The following is a 25,431-nucleotide window of genomic DNA, read 5'->3' as shown; positions in this document are numbered from 1 at the left end:
GGGGTGGGAGAAGGGAACAGCTCTCAAAAATGAAAATGGGCGGCTGCTGAAAGGAATGGGCACTTGAATCAAGCAATCCATTTTAACCCTCCAGTACCAACTACAATTCTTGGCATCATTCAAGAGGGAAACACTGTTAAGAGCCCCAAGCCCCTACCCACTCACCAGGAAGGGTACTGAAAGGCATCACTAAGCATATTACTGGAAGGGATGGAGACTGATGGGGGCCTGGCAGGTGCTGGTTGAGTGCTGAAGCATTCCCCACTTTTGAGAGGGTTCAGTAGAGAGCAGTCTGAGGTGCAGAATCTTGACACAGTATTTTATTTATCCAACAGACTCACTGCTCAGCCAGAGGGGAAAGCCCAGATGAAGCTAAAAGGCAAGGAGACAGTTCAGACCAGAAGAAGGAGGGTACAAGGCATTAGCAGAAGGAGGCTGAAGCAGCCAAGGAACAGTTTTTCGGGGCCGGAAGGCTTCCCCACAATCCTTTCAGTGTTTTGTCAGCATGTGACCAAAAGGACTGAGCACAGCTAACAGCGGAGTTTAACTTTGAAAGGAAACAGAGCCGTTAAGAAATGAAAGGGAGCATGGCTTGGTTTTCAAAAAGGTGTTCTAGCTCAACCAGAGTACAAATTTTTGACCCAGTTAGGCAGGCGTCTGCCTTGCTGCTTCCCTGATAAAAACTGTTTCCTCGCAATGCAACAATTAAGCAGACTGAACCACCTCAGATTGATTCAGTGCCCAGGTTTGCGCTCTCTGGGCAGCCGCCAATTGAGACCCACAAATTCTGGTGATGGCCTCCCTCTCCATTATGCTACAGCCAGCCTCTCTTCCATTAAGTAACACTTTTCTTCCTGCTACTTGTTCGGTCTGCAGCTCTTGCTAAACATTTACCAGGGTAAAGTAGCAGTAGTATTTGGCATCATTTTAATTTAGGGTTGTTTTATTTAAGTTTAATGTTAATTCCATGCTGTGTTTCAGTAAGAACAATACAGATCCTGTATCTGTGGCTCCAGTCAGATATCCAGTAGTACAAATTAGCTTCAAGTTACACATACTGAACAAAAGAGGTTGAGCTAGCGAAAAGGGAGGGGGGAGGGAGAGAAAAATATTGAACACACATGCAGGCTTTCAACGCCACCTTCAATGCTAACCTGCTTGGAGGGAAAGTAAAGAGAAGGCAAGAATGAGCAGCCACGGATTGTTGAACCGTTACCAGCACCGTCTGTTGCAGCAACATCATCTCAGCACAGTTGGATTTTTTTTTTCGCTTTTTGTTTTTTCTTTTACAGCAAAACCACTACAAGAACTGTCCCAATGAAACCGGTAACTTCAAGCTAAACGCCCAATTCTAAACACTCATATAAAATTGTTTAAACAATTATAAAAAATGAAAAATGCCAACACATGCACTCTACAGTGCAAGCCTCTGCTAGAATTCTAATGGCTTCCAGATGTCACCTCCAACACTGACAGAAGACAACACAGGAATGCAGAAAAAGCCTCTATGCAGCCAGTCCGGTTAGTGTCTTAAAAGAAACTGAAAGCTGGCACCAGTAAAATCCACAGACATTCACTCTTGCCTTTTAAAGAACTTTTCAACTGTGTAAAAAAACCAACAGGGTAGGAACCTAAATTCTGGGGCCCATCACAAACGTCAGATCAGATGGTTCCCAGGGACACTGAGGGGCTTATGGGAGTGGGTGCGGTAGAAGGGGGACAAAGATGGGGGGTCTCTTATTGGCCTTGATGTCTCACTGGTTCTCATCTTCCACATCCTGCAGCGCTTCTTTACTCTGTTCTTCACCTGGGAAGGAAAACAACAGAATTAGGCCATTAGGACAGCAGATCACCCTGTCGTTGAGGCCTCTGCCTGCCAGGATTCACCTACAGAGCTTGGCCCCTCACAGCAGCGGCAGGACAAGTGGGCAGCCCAGCAGGGGGTGCCTGACAGTGACGAGAGCAGCCCCCCCCCCACACCGCATTGGTGAAATCTCAAATGCTGGCCATCAAAACAAGCATCCAAAATAACCAAGTAACTTCTACAGCCAAAAGAAACTCCTTCCTCCTTTCACCCTGGGACCATGGCTCTTTTCAGTGGCTCCCATCTCTACAGCAACACACTGTTAGTCTACCCTGCAAACCTGCTCTGCAGAAGGCAAACACTGTTTTAATGGTTACTTTGCAACTCCAACACAAGCAGCCTTGTGCCAAAGGTTACAGGTTGTTTTGACCAAGGCTGTTCACATGCTGGGCGTTAATTTGGAGCCACTCCTCAGACTGAAGCATGCAATGAACACAGACGGCTCCACTGCCCTCTGCCACCAACCAGTTGGAGCCTGACCTTACACACACAAGCATGGACCCTGACATCCAAAGGAGAACACGCCTAACATGGCATGGCTCTAGCCCCAGACATGCAACCAGTAGAACAAGATGGCCAAAATGCCGCCTGTGCCTCTCCCTCCTGGCCCTCCTCTTGCAAGAGGTGGAAGGGATGCCTCACTGCACGTGCCAGGCCCTTTCATGGGGGCCACTGAAATGATAAGCTCAGGGGAACCCTGGCAGTGCAGAAGTTCAGCTTTGCCATTTTGAGAGGCACAGAAACGTGTTGAAAACGGCCCAAAGAGCAAGCGCTTAAGGGGGCCTGCCCAGGTCTCCAGAAACCCAGTGCCAATGGCCCATATTCAGAACCTGTGGGAAGCAGGTGAGCTGGTGCACAGCCCTGAAGGAATCAAGATATGCAAGCAGGACCACGAGCATTAGTGCCAAGGAGGAAAACAGTCACTGCCCAAGTAATCATGAAGACTTACAAAGTAGAGTTTTAGAAAATGAACAGGTGAAGTTCCTTTTAAGAATCTACACAACAGAAAGGGGGGAAAACAGGAGTTAGAAAAAGGCAGCAGATGAGCCCAGGTACAATGTTTACGGGAAGCAGGAGATGGGAATGTGGCAAGCCCAATCTGGCTGGTTAGGAAAGGGGCTGCAAAGATACCAGCGCACACAAAAGTCAGGCACACCTGGGAACTGACACTGTGCACTGATGCTCCCTTTTCACCCTTCGCACTTTCTCACAACTCGAACCAATAACTTATGAGGTAGAATCAGTCATCCTGAAGTGGATTCCTAAGAATGCATCTTTTCCCTGGGTGTCATTTTAGCACACAGGTAGTGTCCACTTTAAGCAGGTCTAATTGACACACGATCGCAGACGCACTGGTCCTTTTGGACCCAAAAGAAGACTGGAGTGGGGCAGAGCATAGGGGCTGGGAAAGGACACCCCATGTGAAATGCTTGCTGCCTTTTTTCACAATACAGATGACTACTGAATGAAAAACCAATTAACTTCCCCCAAAAGCAGAAAAGGAGGAATGGATTACCCCTTGCGGGGGCAGAGCCTTCTGGAAGGTGGCAGTCCACAGGATGACCTTTTGAGTACCCAGTGAATACCTTTTCGTCCTCCCAGGCATTTTCACTGTAACGGGTGCATCTATTTTAGTGATTTGAGATCTGTGCACCATGCAACACTCCATACTGGTTTTATTTATTTTTTAAGTTGCTGTGCTTGCAGCGGTTTTAACTTTTTGCTTTATTATTGTTAAACTATTCTAATTTGGATTTGTTCTGTTTTATTTACAGTATTTATAGTCTACTCCACTAAAAAAAAAAATCAATTCCAGAGTGGGTAACAACATAGAAAAACTTATGCAAAAATTACAAAACCATATAAACAATGGTATGTACACAATACAAAAAGCATAAATTTTATGTGTTGCATAAATACAAAGAAAGCTAGGACATATAAAAATTGATTTTAAAAAGCCCTTCTCTCCTGCTGCCGCCTCACACTCCTGACCCAGAAAGGTACTGGACCTTTTAATACTGAGCTGAACGAAAATGAGGGTTGACAGCAACACTTAAGATTTCCCTGAGAAGAGAAATACTGGCTTCACCACCAAAACCATTTCTGCAAGATGAACCCCACCTTGGTGCTGAATGGTGTGCCTGTGGTAAGACTCGGGGAGTGCTGCAACAGTGAAAAACTGGGTGGAGAACCAGTACAGGGTTTTGGAGACGGGGTCTGTTCTCTAGCTGGGAGTGGGGCGTCCAAGTCTGACAAAACGAAGCCCAAGGCCACCTGTCCTAAAAGCGCTTTTCCTTAATTCTGCCTGGGAAAGGGCCATGTGCTCCCCCCCTTTTTTAACATACCAACCGTCTAGAAAAAAAACTGTTGGAATCCAAATCTGGACAATTTGCTGACTACCTGAGAATGTGTGTGGAAGTATCTGACACCAAATACTACTACATTTATTGCACTGGCATCTGCAGCACGGAGTGCTCCCTGTTTGTGATGAAAAACATCTAGTCCATTTGGGGTAAAAATGTGGCAGAGCACCTGGCCTTGCAAACAGAAGGCCCCACATTCAATCTTTGGTGTCTTCAAGTAGGGTTGGGAGACTCCCTGCCTGAAACCCTGCTGATCTTATGCTAGTCAGCGCAGACATTATCAAATTAGGCGGATCAATGGTTTGACGCAGTATGGAGCTTCTTTTGCTCCTCTCCCCCCTCATCACCGGCCTTGGGGATTCTTTTTTTTTGGGGGGGGGGTTACCAGCAACACATGCTGCTTTGTACTCTTGAAAACTTCAGGACCCCTCTGAGCATGCTGGGTGCCACATTAGCTCCACCAGGGCTAGCACTCCAACTATTAGTGGCTAGGAGGGTCGGTTTCCTGCAGGACCCAAGACAAGGTGCTCAGCTCCATTTCACTTGTTCTGGTTCCATGTGATGCCACCCCACACCTTGTCTGGATCATGTACCAAGCACAAGCGCATTTGCCACCTTCCAGCCACCAACATTCTGCACTGTTACCAGTTCTGCATTTACCAATGCCAAGTCAAGCTACCAGAACACTTTTCCATCTCATGAGATGAAAGATCTGCCACGTGAATTGTGAAAATCATGATGATGCTTCTTTTTCAACAAAGAGGAAACTATCTGATCGCTTTTATTTTGTTGCAGAGGACCAAACGAATGATGGCCAGGCATTCCTGATTTTAAACAGCAGCAAAGTTCCAGCTGGGAAAGTGAATTTTGTCTTTTTCAAAAGACTGATCATAATTCTGAAACTAAAGGTCAGCCCCTATAAATAAACACACCCCATTATGAGGCTGGTGGTCTCAACAGAAACATCTCATGCGATCATGACCATCGTTTTCTTTTCCTCACTTCACTTCACGCTTTCCAACTAGTCTGGGACTGAACAAGTTTCTTCCAGCATTCACAGCTAAACTGAGGGAATCAAGCTGCCCACTATGTGGAACCAAGGCTTCTCCGTGGGACCCCAGCTGACATGCAAAGTTCATGATGGCAACTGGCTGCTTTCTGCCCTCATGGCCTTTTGAACTCTTTTTATCTGTGATATATTTTGTGGCTTGTCCTTGTTTACTTTTTAATGCTAGGCCTGGATTCAATATTGAAGTGACTGCATTTCTGCTGCCTTAACATTGTTTTGTATCCAATGTATTTTTGCCTAGAGAAATGTTTTTCTGAGGCAATCAGCAATATGCATAATACAGGCACCCCACCCGTTTACACGTGCTAAATGTGTGTGCAATAGTGGAGCACACTGAACCCAGAAGTGACTCAAAAGTATCACAGGGGGGGGGGGGGTTTGCAGGCTTTTTCAATGGTGCTTCAAATATATGCAATTTTGCAGATGAGTGCAGTGCCTCGGAACATATCTTCTGCGTAAGTGGGGGAGTGGGTTGCTTGTAATGAATTTAAAAATTGTGATTCTTAAACTAAATGCTTGAGGTACATAAGAAACACCCTCCTCCTGCCTGTCACCCAGAGATGACAATTCACTGCAGTAGCAAATGCAGTCACTGAATGTGCCCAAAACAAGGCCACAGAAGAAGAATGAGAACAAGGCTCACAGGAGTGTAGCTGAAAGGAAAAAGCAAATGCAACCCCAGAAAAAACAGTCTCATGAGCACATTGAAGAGCTGGAAAAGAAAATGAGGAGAGCTGAGGAAAAGCCCTGCTTGGGCTCCTGACAGTTCCTAGTAACTTGGAGGGCGGAGTAGATGTCTGGCACCCTGAACAAGAGCTGCCCTGCTAGAAGGGGAGGCCACAGCAGTCACCCCTCCAACAGCAAATTCAAGTGGCTGAGCATCTATCAATGCAGTGGTTTATACATACCACGAAGATCCTTAGGCACACATTAGTATGCAAGTATGCAATTAAAAAACTGTGGAAAAACTAAAAGGAAAAGGTAGTTTAAAAAAATGCTTGCAGCTGAGCCCATGGGAAAGGGAAAAGGGTCAACATAAACTGGAAGCTAGACTGTGTCCGTTTATCAATCAATCAATCAATCAATCAATTATGGTTGAAACCTGGAAAAAGACAAGAGACTATCCATGTGTCAGTTGGAAATATGGAGAAGAAGAACTGGAGCATTTCTGGTGTCATGCCAGTAAGAATCCTAGATGGGGAATCACAACTGCATGTCCTCCAAAATATAAGCATTAAAAGACTCAGCTTTGAGGCTGACAGTCCCAAGGTGCTCAGCTGGGAGAGAGAAAAAGTGTCCCCTATCTCTTCCCTACTTCTTAAATACCGTGCCCCCCACAACAGCCTGACCAATGTGACAGACTTCCTGTTCCAGGCTAGCTGGAACCATGGCGACGCACTGCAACCTTCTGCCCCACTTGCTCTCTCCCATGTTAAGATTAAGGCTGGAGCATCATCAGCTACTCACCGTCACCCTGCATGTCTGAAGTCCATAGTGTCAGGTTATCACGTAACAACTGCATGATAAGTGTAGAATCCTTATAGCTTTCTTCGCTCAGCGTATCCAGTTCTGCAATAGCATCATCAAAAGCTGCTTTTGCCAACCTACAAGGAGACAGATGACAAAGTGTTCCAAGATACCAGATCTAACAAATCAAAACCAATTCACGGAGGACAAGGCTAGCAGTGGCTCCTAGCCACAATGCTCCTCAATGCCAGTTCCTGGAAACTGTGCGAGGGGAGAGCTGTTGCACTCAAGTCCTACTCGGGGGCTTCTATTGGGCCACTGTGAGAACAGGAGGCTAGAATAGGTGGCCTCCCTTTGGCTGCAGGGCTCTTATGCAAAACCGCCCCTGAGGCGCCACTGCCCACTTCTACAGCACTCTCAGGATTCTCCCCACCTTTTGTCTCGCACCAGGGGAGCAAAGTTTTAACCCACAAAGATGACCAGGGGTGTATGGGCGGGCACACAAGGGCGACCGTTTTGCATGCCTACCTGGCTGCACACTCCAACAGGCCCAGAGGCCCAGAAGCAGTGGCAGCTGAAACACCCACCCACCTGCCCTGACATCTTCTGCTTCTCACCCCTGCTCAGAGCTGCAGGAGACAACCTTGAGAACTCTGCTTAGCAGGCAGCACCTCCCCCCAACCCTCCCATGCGGGGGGCTGCTCCTCACCTGCAGGCGCGGTCAGGAGAATTAAGGATTTCATAGTAGAAAACAGAGAAGTTGAGGGCAAGTCCTAGGCGGATGGGATGTGTTGGAGGAAGTTCTGTCATTGCAATGTCACTAGCAGCTTTGTAAGCCACCAGGCTGTTCTCGGCAGCTTCCTTCCTGTCGTTTCCTGTGGCAAACTCTGCAAGATACCTGTGGTAGTCCCCTTTCCTGGGAAAGAAGGAAACATTGCTTACTTCAACAGCTTGCCAGCTGGCATAGCCTTCCATATAGAACATTTAAGCAGAAATTTAAATATATAAATTTAATAAATAAATAAATAACCAGCTATGCAAGCTGTTGACTGCAGAGACAGATTTGTTTCTAAGCTCAAACAATACAATTTCCTTTTATTTACTGATAAGTTTTCTGCCTTAAACATAATTCCCCCCCCCCCAAGAAAAAAGCATGAAATGTTTGTTACTTTATGGTGAAGTAGCTAGTTTGCTGTCTGAATAAAGGCAAGGCGTTCATTCATGTCAAATTTAATAAATATAGGAGTATAACTTTATGTGCTAACTAATGCTTGCTATGTTGCTCACAATACATTTTATGTTCTTAACAATATTATACAAGAACTGATGAAAAATATTACAAACGCTTGCATTTCTCTCCAAACTTCTGCTTCCTTCTGGAGGGGGCAGCAGGAGAACTGTTCATCCCCTCCTGCCCCTGCGTCCCGTTACACCACTAGGGAGGATCCCGTCACCTTTGCGTAGAACCCACTCTACCCACAAGCATCATAGTTAAGGCACCTTCCGTATTTCACACCTACATTTTATAATAGAAAACCTTGGATTCGCCAGTGTTGGCTGCTGGAATGAGGTGTTTGTCCAGTACGTCCAGAATATCACAACAGATTAGTTTCAATTCAGTCTCAACCTTGGGGGAGAGAGGAAAAAAGAATGGCCAATTCAGAAAACCTGCTGCCAGTGAATAAACAAACAGAACTTTAACAGAATTTTTGAATAATCATCAGTCTCACTCCTGTGGAAAAGTGTGCTGCTTTGCCTTCCAATCCCTGCCTCCAGCCCAGGTAAAGTTTCTGACTCAAGGATTTACCTCCCTCCCCTGCAAGCCCAAGAGGTATACAAAGTAGGAGCAGAGAGGCCACGGTGCACCCCGCGCCCCCCTAAAATGCCCCAGGGGGCAGAATGGAGGGTCTGAAGGAAGAGGCCTGCGGGGCTATCTGTTGTTTTGCAATCCAAGGCAGGGATTGGGTGGGGAGATACACAAATTTCATCAGGTGTCCCACAGATCTCAACATGGGAGCCTGTAGGGAATTCTTTTTGCCCACTTTCCCCCCAGCTGTTGTTCACAGCGACATCCTTCCACCTTACCCTGATCCCAAAATCTTCAGCTTTCAGAAACCCCCTTATCTGTGTATTCACTGTAGTGCAAATGCATGCCCAACTGATCACTGCAATAGGGTGATCTAAGTTATTCCTAATTTCCCAGTGACCACTGAATGGTTTGCTATTTGATCCAGCAACTCACCCTAAACTCTTATTTGAATCCAAGGTTGAGGCACTACAGCGGTACCTCGGGTTAAGAACATAATTTGTTCTGGAGGTCCATTCTTAACCTGAAACTGTTCTTAACTTGAGGTACCACTTTAGCTAATGTTCTCATCCTGAAGCAAAGTTCTTAACCCAAGGTACTATTTCTGGGTTAGCGGAGTCTGTAACCTGAAGCGTCTATAACCCAAGGTACCAATTTATCTACTGTTATGAACTGAATACAACACACTAAGCCCTTAAAAGATCCAGGGAACTTTTCAGAGCTTGATTTGCCTAAGATGCAAATTCTTCACTGTGCTCCAGTGCAAACTTATGGATGGCCATTGTCAGGCAGCTTCATTTCCACAGCACAGAGGCGCCACCATTATTCCCTTACAATTCCAGTTCAAGCGATTCCCATCAGCTTTATGCAAAGGACAGGATGCTCGATTGTAGGCATGGGTGCCAAACAAAGGATCCCCCACCCCAAAGACTGTCCACTTGGAACAAAATGAGACCATCCGGACCTGGTGCTGTGGTGGAATCCACCGGGGGGGGGCGGGGGGTTGCTATTGTGCTCATGTCCTGCTTGCAGGCTTTCCATGGCTGGCCAAACTCTGTGCTGCAGCAGTCAATGACAAATTGAATATTTGGCATTATGAGGAAAGGGATGGATATAATAAATGCCTTATATATAAATGGATGATCTGTCTGTGCTTGAAATGCAGGTACAGGGCTGGTTGTCTGGTTTCAAAAAGGATATCGAAGCACTGGAGAAGTGGGCAGATCTTCACAAGGAGGAAAGGTTCACACTCCAAGGTTGGTTAACCATTTGTGCTTTTACACTTGGCTCCCGCAGGGGTTTCCATGATCAGGAGCCAACTGTTGCAATTCCCCCTTTCTCCTGCATGCCCCATGAATACTGCCCCTCTGGAGCCAATGTGAGAAGGAGGGTGCAGAGGAAAAGGGAACCACCCATTCCCTCCAATTCATAGAAGCCTCCATGTGCAAAGAGACACCATGGGATGCAGCCTTAGAGAGCTGAAAAGATAAGGAGAAATGTAACAAGTGCTGTGAAGGGAGCGGATACTTTTCTCTCCTCCGCATAATTCCAGAACCATGATTTGCTCTTTGCTTTGACTTTTATATTGCCCATGGTTTTCATCCAATCAGAGGCACAGAGCATCATCTAGTCCAACACCCTGCAATGCCGGAATATGCGGTTGTCCCATATGGAGACTGAACCTGCAAACTTGGTATTATCAGTACCTTGCTCCAACCAACCGAGCTATCCTTGGAGCTTATTAAAGGCTTATTTTATTGTATCAGATGCAACACAATGTCTTTCTTTCTTATTTATTTAATGACACACCATGTGACCTTGTTACAGGGCTGCAAATATAAAGAATTAAATTCACAGCCACCCCATAAAACTGGCAGTTGTGTTCAGAAAATGTATGCTTAACTGGAAGAGGATAGTCATGGGTTTGCTTGTTTGTCCGTTAGATTTCAGAAGGGGTTTTTTTATTCCTGGTCGAATGAACGCTTGCCTTGCAGCTGCCCTGTGCTCTAAGAATCCCATTTCCTGAATCTATTGGGGCTCCTAGAGAAGCATCCAAGGCCTTTGAGGGCCAGAAGCCCAACAACCAAATCCACTGTCTTCTAAAAGCAGAAAAGGCATTTCACAAGCAGAGATAGCCTTATTGTTACAGGATTCAGTCTAAGCAAGTAGGATGGGCATCAACACTCTCCAAGGTGAAGTGATTCTAGTTTCGGGTTCTAGCCCTTTTCTAAGGTCCTTTCTGCCCACCCTTGTACCTGAGCATCACTTTTCCATCTTTCCCATCCCTTGAAAAAGGTAAACAGCGGCTGGGAAGCTTTTGTTCCCAATGGGCTGTTTCAGGGCTTTTTACCCTCTTTGGTAGTTCTGTAAATCTTAGGGTTCCCTCAAACCAGCTGATATGTCCCTTCTGTGAAAGTTGCGGTTGTTAGTATAAACGCCAGCAACGCCTGGTTGATCTGCTGGACAGCTGAGGATGAAATGTGTGCCTGTGATGTAACTAGCAGCCCTGAAGACAGCTCCTCATTCCTCTTTCACATTTATACCCAGCACCTTGACTGGAACAGGCAGAGACCAGGAAGAGAGCAGGTGCCTCAAGAAGCAGCTGCCCAGGTCAAGGAAAGGTCCAAGTGCACCTTGAATGGGATTGAAGAGCGCAAGCAAAACACCAGTGCAAGGTCCACACAGTTTTGCTGGCAAAGAGCCCAACAGAACAATGCAGCTGGGATGTTGGGGAGGGAGGGGAATCCCCAAGCTCACCCATGCCTCAGTCTACACTGGGGAAAGTCTTGCTCAATCCCAAACACAGCCCTCACAGAGAAATCATGAAGCAACCCTTACCTGGGGGCTACCCTAAACAGCATGGCTGTGCAGCTGGAGAAGTTATGTTCCACAATACAAAACTCACACACTGATGCTTGCAACGACAACAGAATTCTGTCAGCCCCCCCACCCACTGGACTGTGTTGCATGTAGGGTTGCAAACCCCGCCAGCTGCCCCCTCAAGCGTCCCAGGGGTCCCTTCTCTCCTGAGCACTCACCATTTGCCGATACTCCCGGATCATCTTCAATTTGTCTTCTCCACCTTTGTTTTCCTCTTTCTGTTCAATGCTGCTGATTATTCTCCAAGAAGCTCTTCTAGCGCCAATTACATTTTTGTATGCAACAGACAGCAGGTTCCTTTCTTCGACGGTCAGTTCAACATCCATCCCAGCTACTTTCTTCATTGACTCAACCATTTCTAAAGAGAGAATAGGTGTGTCTGTGTGTGCTTGAGCAGAGTTGCTCTCCATGCCCTTCCATTTAAAACCATCACCAAACCAGACACAAGCCTGGCTTTGAATTAATGTCAGTCTGGACAAACCTGAGCAGGGGAGGCAGGAGGCAGGCAGCCACCTGCACAACCCAGGACAGCCTCACAGACCTACAAGAACTCAAGTGGTGTGATTGTTGTCACCAAAGCACTTTCACTGTGCATCCATTATGCTATTCCAAGGAGCCAGGAAAGGGCACTGATGAGCTGCTCCATTGACGTGCTGAGCTACAAACCACCAGGGCTGTGATTTCAGGTCAGCTACTCAGATTAGATGTACATCACACAACTTTTTCAGCCCTCAAGTGTTCTCCTGTTCATGCACATGTAGTATGAAAACAGAAGATGCCTTCACTACAGTGAATTTATACACACTGTAGCAAAGAACAATAATCAGAAATGGAGCACAAATATATCAACCAACTCCAAATTGTAGCCATATTAAAAGGGAAGCCCTTTATGTAAAGCTGCTTTGGGGCAACCATCACATATCACTGGGCACCAGCTGCAGTCAAGATCTGCTATATAATAAAGATGAGGCATTCCAAGCTATGCTGAGCCAGATGTGTGCTGGAGAACCATGACGAAAATGACCGGATTGTATTCTGATATCTGTTGTCACATGTTTACACTGCATAATTCCTTCTGCTTCCAAAATATAAGTTTCTAAATTTGGAGGGGAAGAGGGCAGAAACAGAAGCATTGGAAAGGCTAAGAAGCAGGGGACAAGAGGTGTTACCTGGCTGCTTTAGCAGAGGAAAGATGAAGAGGCAACAAATGCAGGAACCAAAAGGGGAAAGAGAGACACTAAGAATGCTCAGGAGACATTTACCCAAAAGAATTTAAAGCAATACTGTTATTCAGGCAGGAGTCTTGAAAATATGCTAATATGGATGTATTGTGCTTCTAGAGTTGAGTACAGATTTAACCTGAAACACATTGGGCAATGAAGTATATTCAGGGCACCTTCATGGTCTCATGCCCATTTATGCTTAGAAGTCACCCAAACACCTGGGGTTGCCAGGCCACTGCCAAGCAGGGAGTGCCTTTGACCTTATACTGCACTTCTGAAGCTCAGTTTCCAAAATCAGGAAAGGCCTCCTGCTCTGGGAGAACCTCTTGCCTCTTGGTGTTAAGGAAGGAGAGCAGCTGTAACCTGGAAGGGGCAGGGGGAGGAAGAAGAGCACCTGTGATGTTCAGCTCCTGTGGTCTGCAGGGAGCCTTTGAAAGGCAGCCTACCAGGCTTTAGATGTACCACGTGAGGGGAAATAAGAAGTCAGCTCAGCCTTAACATTTCAAGCAGACAGGTGAAATGGAACCAGGTCATCACAAAAAACACACAGGCATGCCCAAGAGTGGTAGTCACAAGGTGCTCAGCACTCTAAGCCATTGCCACTTTCCTTTGCCCAAGATGCGGCTACCCAGGCAAGGGATAAACTCCAAAGGAGGCGGCTTCCATGGTCTACAAGGAGCTAAAAGGCACTTTATGCGAAGACTGCAAAAGGCCGGCTGGGTCAAGCGTTTACAACTCCCAGAGTGTCCACATGTCACCGCCAATAGCCCAGCTCCTTTTCAATAAATACAGCCTTCCTTGTATTGTAAGCTCAGCCGTCATGGCCAGGATGGGATGGAAACAGGCCACCTAATAGTAAGTGGCTTTCTGCCTTGGACAGCTCCACCCTCCGCTGCTTTGGAGAGAACCTCCCTGCACTGCGATCAATGTGTGCTATCCACAGGAACAAGGGCACCACCCCACACTCCCTGCCCCCTCAAACCTCCCTGCCCCTCAGCATGGAGAGAAGATACGGGCCAGTGTCACGCAAACCCAGGTAAATGCTTACTCCCTACAGGTTGTAAAGCTTAAGGAGAAACTGAGTGAAGCGGAGAATGTGCTTTCGCTTCCGGGTTTCACAGCAGCAGATGCTTTTAAATACTAGAGCAAATGGACCTAAGCAATCCCCACATCTTCAGTTCCCCAGCAAGGGACAGTGATGGCAGCTAAGCAAGCATGCGATTTCCCAGTAAACCCCCCCCCCCCGATTATCTTCCTGCGAGTCTCAGAATGGTTGTTCCCCCTGCCCAATAACGGGCGGTGGTATTCTATGGTGCTTTCAACGAGAGCCTGGCGAATACCCAAGAATTCTGCCGGTCTTTTCCCAGGGAACACGTTGGGGGGGGGGAGAGAGTGTTCGCTTGAACTAACCAGCTTGGGGCAAAAAAAAAAGACCCACCTCGGGAGCCCGGACCCAGTGCGGGGCGCGAAACCGACAGTGAACATACACACCCCCCGCCAGGCGATCGGGGGCTGCGGGAACCGGGGAAATGGCTGGACGTAAGAGAGGGACAAGGAGCCGCGCCGCCCTCCGGCTGGCTCTCCGCCTCCGCCCGCCACGCCCCTCTGCGCCGCCGAGACCTCCGGGAGCCGCCCAGGCCCAGCGTGGGGCTTTTGTCCTCCCCGCCCAGGGGACCCTCACGCCGCCTGCCTGCCCGCCCGCCCCGCTCCCCCGCCGGCGTCTTCAGCGCCTGTCGCGCGCGGCAGCCATTTTGTGTGCGCCCCCCCCCCCACGCCCCGCCGCTTCTCCCTCTGTCGCCGCCGCCGCCGCCTCCCCGCCCGCCCGCCCCGTCTTGCCGGCCCGCGCCGCCATTTTGTGCCGGGCGCTCCCCTCCGCCAGCCAGCGAGGCAGCCGCCCGCCCCTCCCTCCCTCCGCTGGCCCTTGGTGGCCGCCGCCCTGTCTGTTCTGGCTCCCCGGCTGGCTGGCCGGCCTGCTGCCTCCCTCCCTCCCTCCCTCCCTCCCTCCCTGCCTTCCGTCCCTCTCCGCCTCCGCCGGCCAGAGGGTCGGCGGCGTCGTCGTCGCCCCCCGCGCGCACCATCGTAGCGTTCGGCCTGCTCGGCGAGCTTGGCCTGGTAGACGAGGTCCTCCCGGTCGTCCATGTCCGTCGGGCGAGGGCGGCGGGGGCTGCGCGGGGCGGATGGAGACCGATGGTCCGGCGGGGGGGGCTCAACCACGATCAGCTCTCGCTGCTCTCCGGGCAAAGATGGCGGCGGCGCCTCCTCCCGCTACATCCGGGCACTCCGGGCCGCGCGCGCAGGCGCACCGCTCCGCTATGCACGCGCGCTCTCCCTCCCTCCCTCCCCCTCCCGGCCATAGCAACAGCGGCTCCCTAGCAACCGCGAGAGCCGCGCCGTCCGCTTCCGCCCGGGCCTCCAGCGCTTGTCCGGCCGGCGGGGCGGGCGGCCTGCGGCGTAACGGTTAGAGGGTCGGACTGGGACCCGGGAGTGCAGGGTTCGAGTCCATCCCTCAACCCTGAAACTCATTGCGGCCTCTCAGCCTAACCTACCTCACAGGGCTGTTGTGAGCTCCTTTGAAGAAAATAATAATAATAATAATAATAATAATAATAATAATAATAATAATAATAATAATAATTTATTTATACCCTGCCCATCTGGCTGAGTTTCCCCAGCCACTCTGGGCGGCTCCCAATCGAGTGTTAAAAACAATACAGCATTAAATATTAAAAACTTCCCTAAACAGGGCTGCCTTCAGATGTCTTTTAAAAATAAGATAGCTACTTATTTCCTTCACATCTGATGGGAGGGCGTTCCACAGGGCAGGTGCCACCACTGAGAAGGCCCTCTGCCTGGTTCCCTGTAGCCTCACTTCTCGCAATGAGGGAACCGCCAGAAGGCCCTCGGCGCTGGATCTCAGTGTCCGGGCTGAACGATGGGGGTGGAGACGCTCCTTCAGGTATACTGGACCGAGGCTGTTTAGGGCTTTCAAGGTCAGCACCAACACTTTGAATTGTGCTCGGAAACGTACTGGGAGCCTGTGTAGGTCTCTCAGAACCGGTATGTGCTATATAAATACAATAAATGAAATAAAGCCCGCAGGTGTGTCCTGGGGAAGAGCTCTCCATCCGGGAGGGGGGCGGCATCCAAGAAGGGCGCTCTGCATGCATTCTGCATCACTGGTGCACCTCACAACCCCACTTGCTTCCTTCCCAGGCACACGACTGCTGGCCGGACCCTTATCACCCTGCGCAGCCTCCTCCCCACCCCCTGCTCAAATGGCAACCCAATGACAGGGAGGAGGCTTGCCCCTGCTCTTCTCAAAAGGACTCACACTTTTTCTGTTGGATGCAGGGAGGTATACAAATGTATACAAATACATACTTTGGCAAAGTAGCAAATAATTATTTCTCAAAAGATCTGCTGCCCAGATCTGGGGACACCTTTGTAATAAATTTAGATTTTTTAAATAAAAATAACCAGTTGACTTAATATTGGCAGACTGGCTTCAAACCTGGTTGGCAGGATAAGTGCGATGGAGAAAGCTTTCCACAAGAATTATTTGATTTCTGTACTACCCTTCATCTGAGGATCACAGGGTGATTTACACAACATAAAGAGCTCAGGAGGGCGGAGAGCCCAATGGCACAAACTTTGGACTAGCGCAGCGCACAAGTAGGCTGCAAAGAGGTAGAAATAGCTCAGTTACAGTGAATATTCGGTACCGTGAGCAGCTGGCATGTCCACAGGGAGAAGTTGGTTTGAACTAGTTTATTTGTCAGCTATAGTCTCAATAGCCACAGTGCAATCTAAATTTTCAAGCACATCAAAGCGGTGTCAAAACTCTTATATGCCATGTCAGTTAAATATAATTTAAACTGGCAGGAAAACTGAAACTCATCAACTTTGGGGACACATAATGTCCTTTTAATAGTAATTCAATTTGCATCCTACATCTACCAAGAAATTGATCCTAATGTGCAGCGCACGTAAGAAAATATTGAGGTACCTTTTCAATTTTGTTACAATCACCCTAGGTATCTCACATATCCATACGTCTATATTTTTAAAGCAATGAGTCACAAATACGGTTTTTGCAATTTTTATTTACTTCACGTATTATGCACATGTCAATTACATACTACAAAAAGTAACTGTCAAGAAAGTGTGTAGTGTTATATAATACAGTGGCACGTTTTTACATGTTTTTGATTCTTGTTCGCTTACTTAGTATCTTTCATCCAAATGGCATGTTATTAAAGATGATTAAAATACTTGCAGTATTAGGAATTCCAACAGATTAACAAGATTAAACCACAGCAAGTTTTAGTATGAAAGGCTGGGTTTGACTTAGATGGAAGACAGGATACACAGCAGCCCATTCCAAGAGAGTTCAGTATACCGATGCAAAACTGCACCAAAGAGAATGAAAACAGGGCAACCGATGGCGGTGCTGTAGTTAGAAACCTTTATGAGTTACGCTAGCTGTAGCACAAGTTAACCACCCAACACTGACCAAGTGACGCAGTCTTAAATCTCTGAAGTAACTAGGAAGGAAGGAGCTTCACTGTGGAAAAGAAAAAGCAGCCTCCGATCTTGCGCAGGAGTTTAATGTCATCCATGCTTCCCTGCCTTCCAGCCTTACTCAGCACAAACATTGAAGCAAATGGAAGTTTGTTTTTTTTCTGTTCCGTCTCAATCACTGTTGCATTCTTAAACACAGGGACTTTCCCCACACAACTTAAGAGAAGGGGTGGGGGGGTCTTCCTGATGTTGTTGGATGACAACTCCCATCACCTCTGCACTACTGGGTGGGTTTGCTGGGCTTGACTGGAACTGAATGCCAGCAACATCCGGAGGACTGTTGACTTAGGCACAAAAGCTGGTTCCCTTCCTTCTGCCAAGCTGATCAGTTCCAAACTGAAATGGACTGTAATACCTATATTTTTTATTTAAAAATGCAGCACATCAAGGTTTAATTAAAAATATTGCATTTCTCTGTAAAATACAGTTCCATGACAAAATTTAATAGTGTGAAAGAGGAACTACTAAAATCAACAAAAGCAAAGAAAGGTCTATGGATTTTAAGACTGTAGCATGTACTAAAGCTGTTTAATAAGGAGTTATGTTATCTTACAGGAAATGCTGTAAAAAGAAAAGGGAGGAACTTGCTGAGGAATTGGTCAACTTTACAGAGACAGGTAGGTCTCAACTATCAAATTCCAGTTAAGGAGAAGAATTAAATAATAATAATAATCTGCGTTCCCCATAGAAACCCAAGAAGGTTCATGAAGGCAACTGATTGTGTTCACGGCTTGCCCAATAATTTGGAAGCATGATCTAGATAAAACATGCAACAAGCACCATCAGAAGGAATATTACCTGCCAACCTGAATTATTGATCAGCAAGAGCATTTTGCTAAAACCTGTCTGATGCCGTCACACATCTACAGCCAATTTGCATTGCTCCGCAGGCACTGCCCTTTCAACGTAAAGCAATCGCACTTAAGCAGAAGTGAAGAACATGACCACTGCAGTGTTCCAGCCCCAAGGGCCTAACACACGGTGGTGTGTTCTGCACATGGTCTCCATACTGGGATCCAGCTACTCCACTGCAACGTGTAACAAGACAACACCCCACTTATATGGGATCATCCAAAGGACATTTCAGTTCTTTATCCTTTAGGAAGAAAAGCCTTCTTTACAATTGCTGCATCTGGGTGGATGGTTGGATTGTTTAAAAAAAGATGTGGGGGAAAGCAGCTTGGGAAATATTAGCACAAAAGTTGGATGTTTAAGTAGTGAAAAAGTGAAGGGATAAAAATTAATTTTGTGAATTATGAATGTATTAGAATCAATCCCAAAGCGTTTAAGTATTTCCATTAGTTTATTAAAAATAAGATCTTCATGGAGCCATCATGTGAATGCTTTACAAATGGAAACAAACAGACCTAAATAGCAGGTTTTAAAAAAAGGTTTTGGCATTTTGATTTCTGATGGCAATATTCAGTGCTTATTTTCTGGGGGTACGCACACCCCTAAACGTTTTGTGAATCTAACAGGAAAAGAAATTTTTTTTAAAAAAAAATTGTTTCTTCTCTAGCACGGTTAATTGTCCGTTCCGTTGCTACCCCCGATGGTGGCCTCATTTCCTGTCACGGTGTTTCCTGAGTCTCAGACAGAATGAGAGTACCCCTAAACCTTTTTTTTTAAGGAAAAAAGCACTGGCAATACTTATCTTACTATACTGAATGAATAAAAGCACGCAAAGACTTTGAGGCACTTCCATTCCTTCCTGCAGCGCGTCAAAGGTTACATCTGGAGTGTAGTGCTCAGATCTGTAACAGATTCAGCAACTTGTATCGTTACCCATATTAGTGAATAAAGTGCAACAAACATAGTTCTCTGCACTTAGAAGGCCAAACAGTCTACCTAATTTTTTAGGTTTTAATCTCTACTTCTGGAATTAAATCAATAACTTGCTATGCCTGTACTGGAGACTGATTTCTGAAACCCCCTTTCTTGGGAACTCTGGGGAATAGCCAAAACGCAGAATAGTTATACAATAGCTAACCCATTCAAATGATGGTAGTTATGCAACAGCTACCCCAGTATCAAAATAGTATGTTTAAACAGTCACCTGCAATGTGCAAATTGTACTTATTATGCAACAAGCAGTTATGATGCAGGAGTTGCAAATCAAATCCAAAGAGAGGAAATTTTCTTGGCTTAGCAGGTTGTGAGCTTTCTACTTAACCATTCAGGTTTGCTGCCTACAGACAAAGCAATGGGACTGGTAAAGCCATACACAAGAACCCTCTTGAGGTGGCCAAATCCTACTTCCAGCAGGGAGGAGGGGAGGGGAGAGGGGAAGTGATGTCTCTGATTTACCTATCCTTATGTGCCACTTTTGGCACAGAAGCCATTGAGTTTCGTACCCTGAAAACACAAGCCTCTTTTAAGTGTCGGGTCCCAGGGATATTTCAACAATATCAGTGTCTTGCAGAAGTGACACTGCTTTTGACATCTAGGAACAGTCTATGGCAGCTGCAGTGGAACACAGTGTGTTTGTTCCCATCTGTAAGCAGAACCGTTGAGCCATACTCAGCTGAAGTCTTCCTCGGGATTCTGTTGATCGAGCAGCCGGACATGCGTGAACGGGAAGTGTCCTCTCCTGCCATTGCACTCTCCTTCCCACTGGCCACTCATGTTAATCTTGGTGACCTTTACCAGCTCACCGACCTGCAGCCAAGAATGAAAGCACCACTGTTAACAACTCCTCGGACAAGTAGAGTCTACAATTATTTGGTCAAAGTAGTCAGTCACAACACTATACTGAGCCAATAACCCCTTTCCAAAAGCACCAAGGAGAATGGGAAGCAGTGAAATTAAGACACACAACCAGCAAAGCATCAGTGGAGACTCTTGGCTTGACTCTTCCAAGACCACAGAATGGCCTTCCTGGTGCATCCTGCACAGCTGCTTGCATATTTCCGTTCCACTGTGTCCAGGAGAAATCACAAAGCGGCACCATCTCAGGTGCTGGTCAAAAGCAAGTGAAGTCACTTGGGAAAAAATTAAGCTCATTTAACAGGCAGCCTACAATCACAAAAGGTTTCAGGTTTGAACTGGCCCATTTTATTGCTTTCATAAAACCAAGGACCACTCAGTCAAATGATTAACTACATGCAAAGAGCAGAAGGCAAATCCCGCTTGCTGCAGGAACTGACGATCCCAGTGGGGCTTGGATTTAGCGCCAAATTTATGATCAGGATGAAAACTACCTGGTGAGCCTAAGGAAACAGTGTAGCCTCCCAATAATATTAAGGAAGTGGAAACAGTAACACTCCCATCAGGCAGGCCTCTCTATGATCAGACAAAGCCTTGCAAATCACCTGGGTCACCTGAAAGACTGAGCAAAGAGCCTCTCCCAAAGCAGCAGCCCTACAAAAGTCTGCTTTGCCATTTACTGCTCCAACCTCTTGCTCTTGAACAACTGAAGTTAGGGTTTTATCTACTCACATAAGGGAAATGCTGTATACAGTGGTACCTCTGGTTATGAACTTAATTCATTCTGGAAGTCTGTTCTTAACCTGAAACCGTTCTTAACTTGAGGTACCGTTTTAGCTAATGGGGCCTACCACTGCGCTACACGATTTCTGTTCTCATCCTTAAGTAAAGTTCTTAACCCGAGGTACTACTTCCAGGTTCGCGGAGTCTGTAACCTAAAGCGTTTGTAACCCGAGGTACCACTGTAGTATGAAAGCATAAACCTCTAAGGAGACAGTAGACCTTATTGAACTGCAGAGCAGTGTGCTACCCACAACATTTGGCATAGCAATCTGTTTGCCAAAGCAATGTGTCTAATCAGGCCTTTCAGAAAACTGCATGGATGTAGAGAACCCCCTTGTCTCTGAACAACACAGAATCCTCATTCTTTTGGATGCACAAGCCTGCAGAATGAAACAATTCTAAAGTTCAGTATCGGCTGCTCCCAGATTTCAGCATAATTAAACCTTTAAGGAAAAAACAAAAGTGGCAATCGCATGCACTAGAGGCAGCAGGCAAGCACACCCTGCCTGCCCAAGGGTCCAACATTAGACACGTGTCACATTTTGTAAAGGACCCCTGGATGGTTAAGTCCAGTCGAATTTGACTATGGGGCATGGTGCTCATCTCTGCTTTCAGGCCTAGGGAGGCGGTGTTTGTCTGCAGACAGCTTTTCCAGGTCAAGTGGCCAGCATGACTAAACCACTTCTAACGCATGGGGCACCGTGACAAGTGCCAGAGACACAGAAACGCCATTTACATTTAGTACTGTAGATGCACAAGGATACAGGACGACATACAGCTGCAAGGTGAGGACTGGCCCCTTAATGGTATGTTTTCACCGCCCCTTTCATATATTTTAAACAAAGAAAGCATGAAAAGCATGACTACTTTTGATTAACAGCAAAAGGATTCTTAACCTCTTAGGATGCAAGGCTATTTGAAAGAGAAATTGCTTGAACCAATCTCTTTTTGCCCATTATGTACCTCCAAAGCCAAGGCTGTCTTGTCGTAGGCATTAGGGACCCGCTTCTGGATAACCCGGGCAAAAATGGGGCCATTCTGGAGGTTGGGGAGCGGAGTGTTGATGCTGGGCTGGGCATAGGGACCTGGCTCCGGCCCACCCAGCGGCTGTGGGAGCGCACTATCCTGGTTACCTCCAATCGGAGCAGATACTGAAGCAGAGGCAGGTCTATACTTCTCGACGTACGGAACAGGGATCATCCCTCGCTTGCCTTCGCTGTCTTCTGCATTCCACCACTGCTCTTCAGGCTTTTCCCGGATTCTCAGTATGTCTCCTTTTTTAAATGGAAGATCTTCCTCATCATTGCCATTAAAGTCAAAGAGAGCACGCACGTACTCAGCCTCTTCCTGCCTCAGCTGCACATCACTGTTATGTTTGGATTTTGAAACAGGTTCTATCAAGGTTGTAGTGTCCAAGTAGTGTATTTTGTAGAACTCCAGTAAAGCTGGCAGGGAGTCAAACTCTTGGTCCCCTATTCGAAACCTAGGAGGATTATTTGACCCTGGGAGTAGGAGGGGAGAAAGAAAACTACAGATTACTTACTCCAAAAACTATGAGCATGGCCAAACAGATAACTCTGACTGTAACTAGCTTTCTTTCAGTACAATCAACTTTTCAATTTGTGACCGTCTTAAATATTTATTTAGCTTATACGCAACCATGTAAAAGCACTCTTTTTTACTAAGGCAGTGTTTAAAAATATCTAATATCTCATTGTAAAAGCAAACAGAAAAACTCTCCAGTGTTATGGAGGGTCACCACACAAATGTGCCTTGTCCTGCATCCTCAAAGCAAGCATCACTTGCGCAATCTTCTCTCCATAATGGAATGCATTATGGAGAGAATGCAGGCATAAAGTTGTGCATTCAATTTACAGGGCACCATCTGAGCCCCAACCACCAAAGTAAGCAAGCCAAGCGGTTTTACAGCACTGTCAACAAACACTTGATTGCAAACTCGGCAACTGCTGCTCTTCCAAAAGATTTCAAAGGCGCTTCATGCCTTCAAAGAAGGTGCAGGTGAACCGAGCAAGCAGCAACAAACACAACGCTGGAACTTTGAAACAATTATAAAAAGCCAAGCGTAGGAGCCGCGCACATCTTTCCGGGGGCCAATCGCAACAGGCAGGAAGTTCCCAGCAGAAAGCAAGGAATCAGAAACATTGCTGGCTGGAGCGAGGCAGGATCCTTTCGCGGACCGTCTGGTCGCTCCTAATTTTGTTGGGGGGGGGGTAGAGAAGAGCGAAGGTGGAGTCAGGAAGCCTAAAGTTCCCTCTCTCCCAGTATACAGCTAACCAAGGACTGGGGTCCACCCCGTCTCAGGCCAAACGAAGGCGCGGCCTAGCCCGCCAGAAAACCGAGGAGGCGCCGGTCTGCCGAACCAGCCTCGTGCTGCGGCAGCCCCGCCCAGGGCAGCGCCCGAAAAGGCCTCCCGCCGCGCCCGCCGGAGCTGCAGGCCCCTGGCCCACATGAAGGGGCGGAGGCGGGGGAGGCGGCCAGGCCGGCCCCGGGGCCCCGCTCCTCCCCGGGCGCACCTTGGCTGTTGACGATGTAGTGGGAGACGCGGGAGCTCTCGGAGACGGAGAGGACGAAGTCTCCCGGGATGCTGCTGGAGTCCCGCACCAGGAAGGTGCCGTGGCGCTGCCCCTGCAGGAGCCCCACCGCCTCCACCCGGTTCAGGCGGCCCCAGTACCAGCTCGCCTGGTCCTCCGCGTCGAACTGCCCGGCCATGGGCGCCGCCTCGGCCCGCCGCCGCCGACGCCGCACCAGCAGGAGCAGGAGGGGCCGCAAGCCCGGCCGCCGCCGCCGCCGCTTCCCTCCCCCCGCCCTCCAGCCGCCCAAGATGGCCGCCGCCGCGCCTCACCGCCCGGAAGTGACGCTGGGCTCGACCGGAAGCCCTCTGAGCGGGGGGGGGGAGAGAGAGGATCCTGCTGAAGCGTCATAGCTCTGCGTCACGGCCGGGGGCTTAGAGCTAGGCAGGGAAAGAAGGGCACCTGACAAGCCGGAGAAGGAACTTCCGGAAGCGGAGAGTCTTGCAACTTACGTCACTGCCCGAAAGCTCCTCCCCCGGGGCAGCAGATCTTCCAAGGGGGGCAACTCTGGGGGCCCGAGGGGGCCGCGCCCCCCATAAAACATTTGGGGTGGCCGCCCACAAGTTGATGGGCATTACTATTCAAATAGTGTGCGTGCACCACGTCCTGTGATTGATTATGCGGGGCAGTGCTTACCAGCCCCCCCAATATTTTATTCACGATGGCATCATCATAATAATAATAATAATAACAACAACATTTTTTTATTTATATCCCGCCCTCCCCAGCCGAAGCCGGGCTCGGGGCGGCTAACAACAATAAAATAATACAACATTCTAAATTCATTTCATTATAAAATTAATTCAAATCAAATTGAATAATAATAAATCCCTAAGATCTTTATGACGTAGCTGCCAACTATGATAGCGAAAAGTGGTGCCTCCACGGCCAGGAGCAGTATATCTCCTGCCTGAGACAAGGTTTTTAGTTGCCCCTTTGTGAATAGGGTTTTATGGATTGTAAATGTTTTATTGGTGATTTGTTAAATTTTAGGTATGATTTATGCTGTATATCTAATGCTCTATTATGCTTTATCACGCTACAGTACTGTTATTTATTGCTTGTAAGCTGCAATGGATAACAACATAGAAATACAATCAAACCCAGCTTCTAAGGAGGCCTTTTGCCACGAGGTCCTGCTGCTGCGCATCTTTCCAAGCACTTCTGTGGGAAGCAGACAGGAGGGCTCGATTGGGGTAGGCACCCCCACCCCACATTCTAGTCCAGCAGAAGCAAGGCTCTTCTCCTGTTTTGCTGCCTGGAATCTCCTGTGGCTGCAGCAGCTTTAAATGAAGCCACTTAATATTGTTTGCACTGGCTGGCAGTCTGCCCCCCCCCCTCCAGGATTGCATGCTGGGGACATTGCCACCTCTACCGGTAGATGCTGCCTGGGACAACATGGGTCTTCTGTATGCCAAGCACTGGCCCTTCCCTAGAAGTTGGTATGGAAAAATTGAGGGGAATAGGGCTGTAAAAGCCAACCCCAAGTTCTGTGGGTCAGAAAAGTTAGAGTGGAGGCAGGTACCAATGGAAAACAAGGAATATCTTTATTTTTCTGTTGCAGCAGAGTCCTCACCATCACCTTGCAAGGAGGTGATGCCCCAGGATAAAGGTGTGTAAGTGCTTTTGAAGACTTTAGAAGTCGCCTCTTAGCCTAGAGCAGGGGTCTGCAACCCGCGGCTCCGGAGCCGCATGTGGCTCTTTTACACCTTTGCTGCGGCTCCGGGGCGGATACTAGCGAGGGGAGGAGGCGCATTGTGCGCCCCGACACTCTCCACTGTGGCAGGCGCTGTACTGGCTATGACGTCGCATGGGGGCGGTACGTGCGTTAGTCACACACCGTCCCAACGTCACCTTCCTGCCCGCTGTCAGATCGCGGCTCTGGAGATATATTTGTTTTAAATGTCACAATGGTTTTGCAGCTCCCAGGTTTTTTTTCTTCAGAAACGGGTCCAAGTGGCTCTTTTTGTCTTAAAGGTTGCAAACCCCTGGCCTAGAGGCTTTCAACCTTTTTGAGTCCACAGCTCCCTTGTCCAACTACAATCTTTCTGTGTCTCCCCTGAGGGGAAACACTCCAAGCCTCAGAAGCCCAGTTAT

General features: G+C 47.8%; 2 protein-coding genes across 4 annotated transcripts; both read right to left on the bottom strand.

Moving 5' to 3' along the window:
- Positions 1-298: 298 nt before the first annotated feature.
- Positions 299-15,016, bottom strand: YWHAE (tyrosine 3-monooxygenase/tryptophan 5-monooxygenase activation protein epsilon). Of its 2 annotated transcripts, XM_083480128.1 has the most exons (7): positions 14,749-14,986; positions 11,609-11,808; positions 8,284-8,390; positions 7,473-7,679; positions 6,764-6,900; positions 2,814-2,859; positions 299-1,807 (listed from the first exon to the last, which is right to left on the bottom strand). In XM_083480128.1, exons 1-6 carry the CDS (start codon positions 14,810-14,812, stop codon positions 2,852-2,854), a joined length of 723 nt encoding a protein of 240 aa, XP_083336254.1. In that variant the 5' UTR covers positions 14,813-14,986; the 3' UTR covers positions 299-1,807; positions 2,814-2,851. The 2 variants fall into 2 exon arrangements, with proteins under 2 accessions (XP_083336254.1, XP_083336253.1); XM_083480127.1 differs by lacking the exon at positions 2,814-2,859 and having other exon boundaries at positions 14,749-15,016.
- Positions 15,017-16,756: 1,740 nt separating this feature from the next.
- Positions 16,757-23,620, bottom strand: CRK (CRK proto-oncogene, adaptor protein). Of its 2 annotated transcripts, none has more exons than XM_083480313.1 (3): positions 23,278-23,620; positions 21,707-22,245; positions 16,757-19,912 (listed from the first exon to the last, which is right to left on the bottom strand). In XM_083480313.1, the coding sequence occupies exons 1-3, from the start codon at positions 23,471-23,473 to the stop codon at positions 19,775-19,777; spliced, it is 873 nt and encodes a 290-aa protein (XP_083336439.1). In that variant the 5' UTR covers positions 23,474-23,620; the 3' UTR covers positions 16,757-19,774. The 2 variants fall into 2 exon arrangements, with proteins under 2 accessions (XP_083336439.1, XP_083336440.1); XM_083480314.1 differs by having other exon boundaries at positions 21,877-22,245; positions 23,278-23,581.
- Positions 23,621-25,431: the final 1,811 nt, after the last annotated feature.

Source organism: Podarcis liolepis (genome assembly GCF_965112155.1).
Source record: "Podarcis liolepis genome assembly, chromosome: 16".
NCBI lineage: Eukaryota > Metazoa > Chordata > Lepidosauria > Squamata > Lacertidae > Podarcis > Podarcis liolepis.
Note: the sequence above shows the minus strand (reverse complement) of the source record. Positions and strands in the feature narration are given on the sequence as shown.

What these genes read in the sequence shown, in the direction of transcription:
- YWHAE (XM_083480127.1), bottom strand. Translation starts at nt 14,812, where the DNA reads ATGGACGACCGGGAGGACCTCGTCTACCAGGCCAAGCTCGCCGAGCAG. An exon ending in AAGGTTTTCTATTATAAAAT is followed by an intron (nt 7,680 to 8,283) that starts GTAGGTGTGAAA and finishes CTTCTTTCCCAG; the next exon opens with GAAAGGGGACTACCACAGGT. An exon ending in TCTCCTGACCGCGCCTGCAG is followed by an intron (nt 6,901 to 7,472) that starts GTGAGGAGCAGC and finishes GTCTCCTTGTAG; the next exon opens with GTTGGCAAAAGCAGCTTTTG.
- CRK (XM_083480313.1), bottom strand. Translation starts at nt 23,473, where the DNA reads ATGGCCGGGCAGTTCGACGCGGAGGACCAGGCGAGCTGGTACTGGGGC. An exon ending in CTACATCGTCAACAGCCAAG is followed by an intron (nt 22,246 to 23,277) that starts GTGCGCCCGGGG and finishes TCCTACTCCCAG; the next exon opens with GGTCAAATAATCCTCCTAGG. An exon ending in AGACAGCCTTGGCTTTGGAG is followed by an intron (nt 19,913 to 21,706) that starts GTACATAATGGG and finishes TCTTGGCTGCAG; the next exon opens with GTCGGTGAGCTGGTAAAGGT.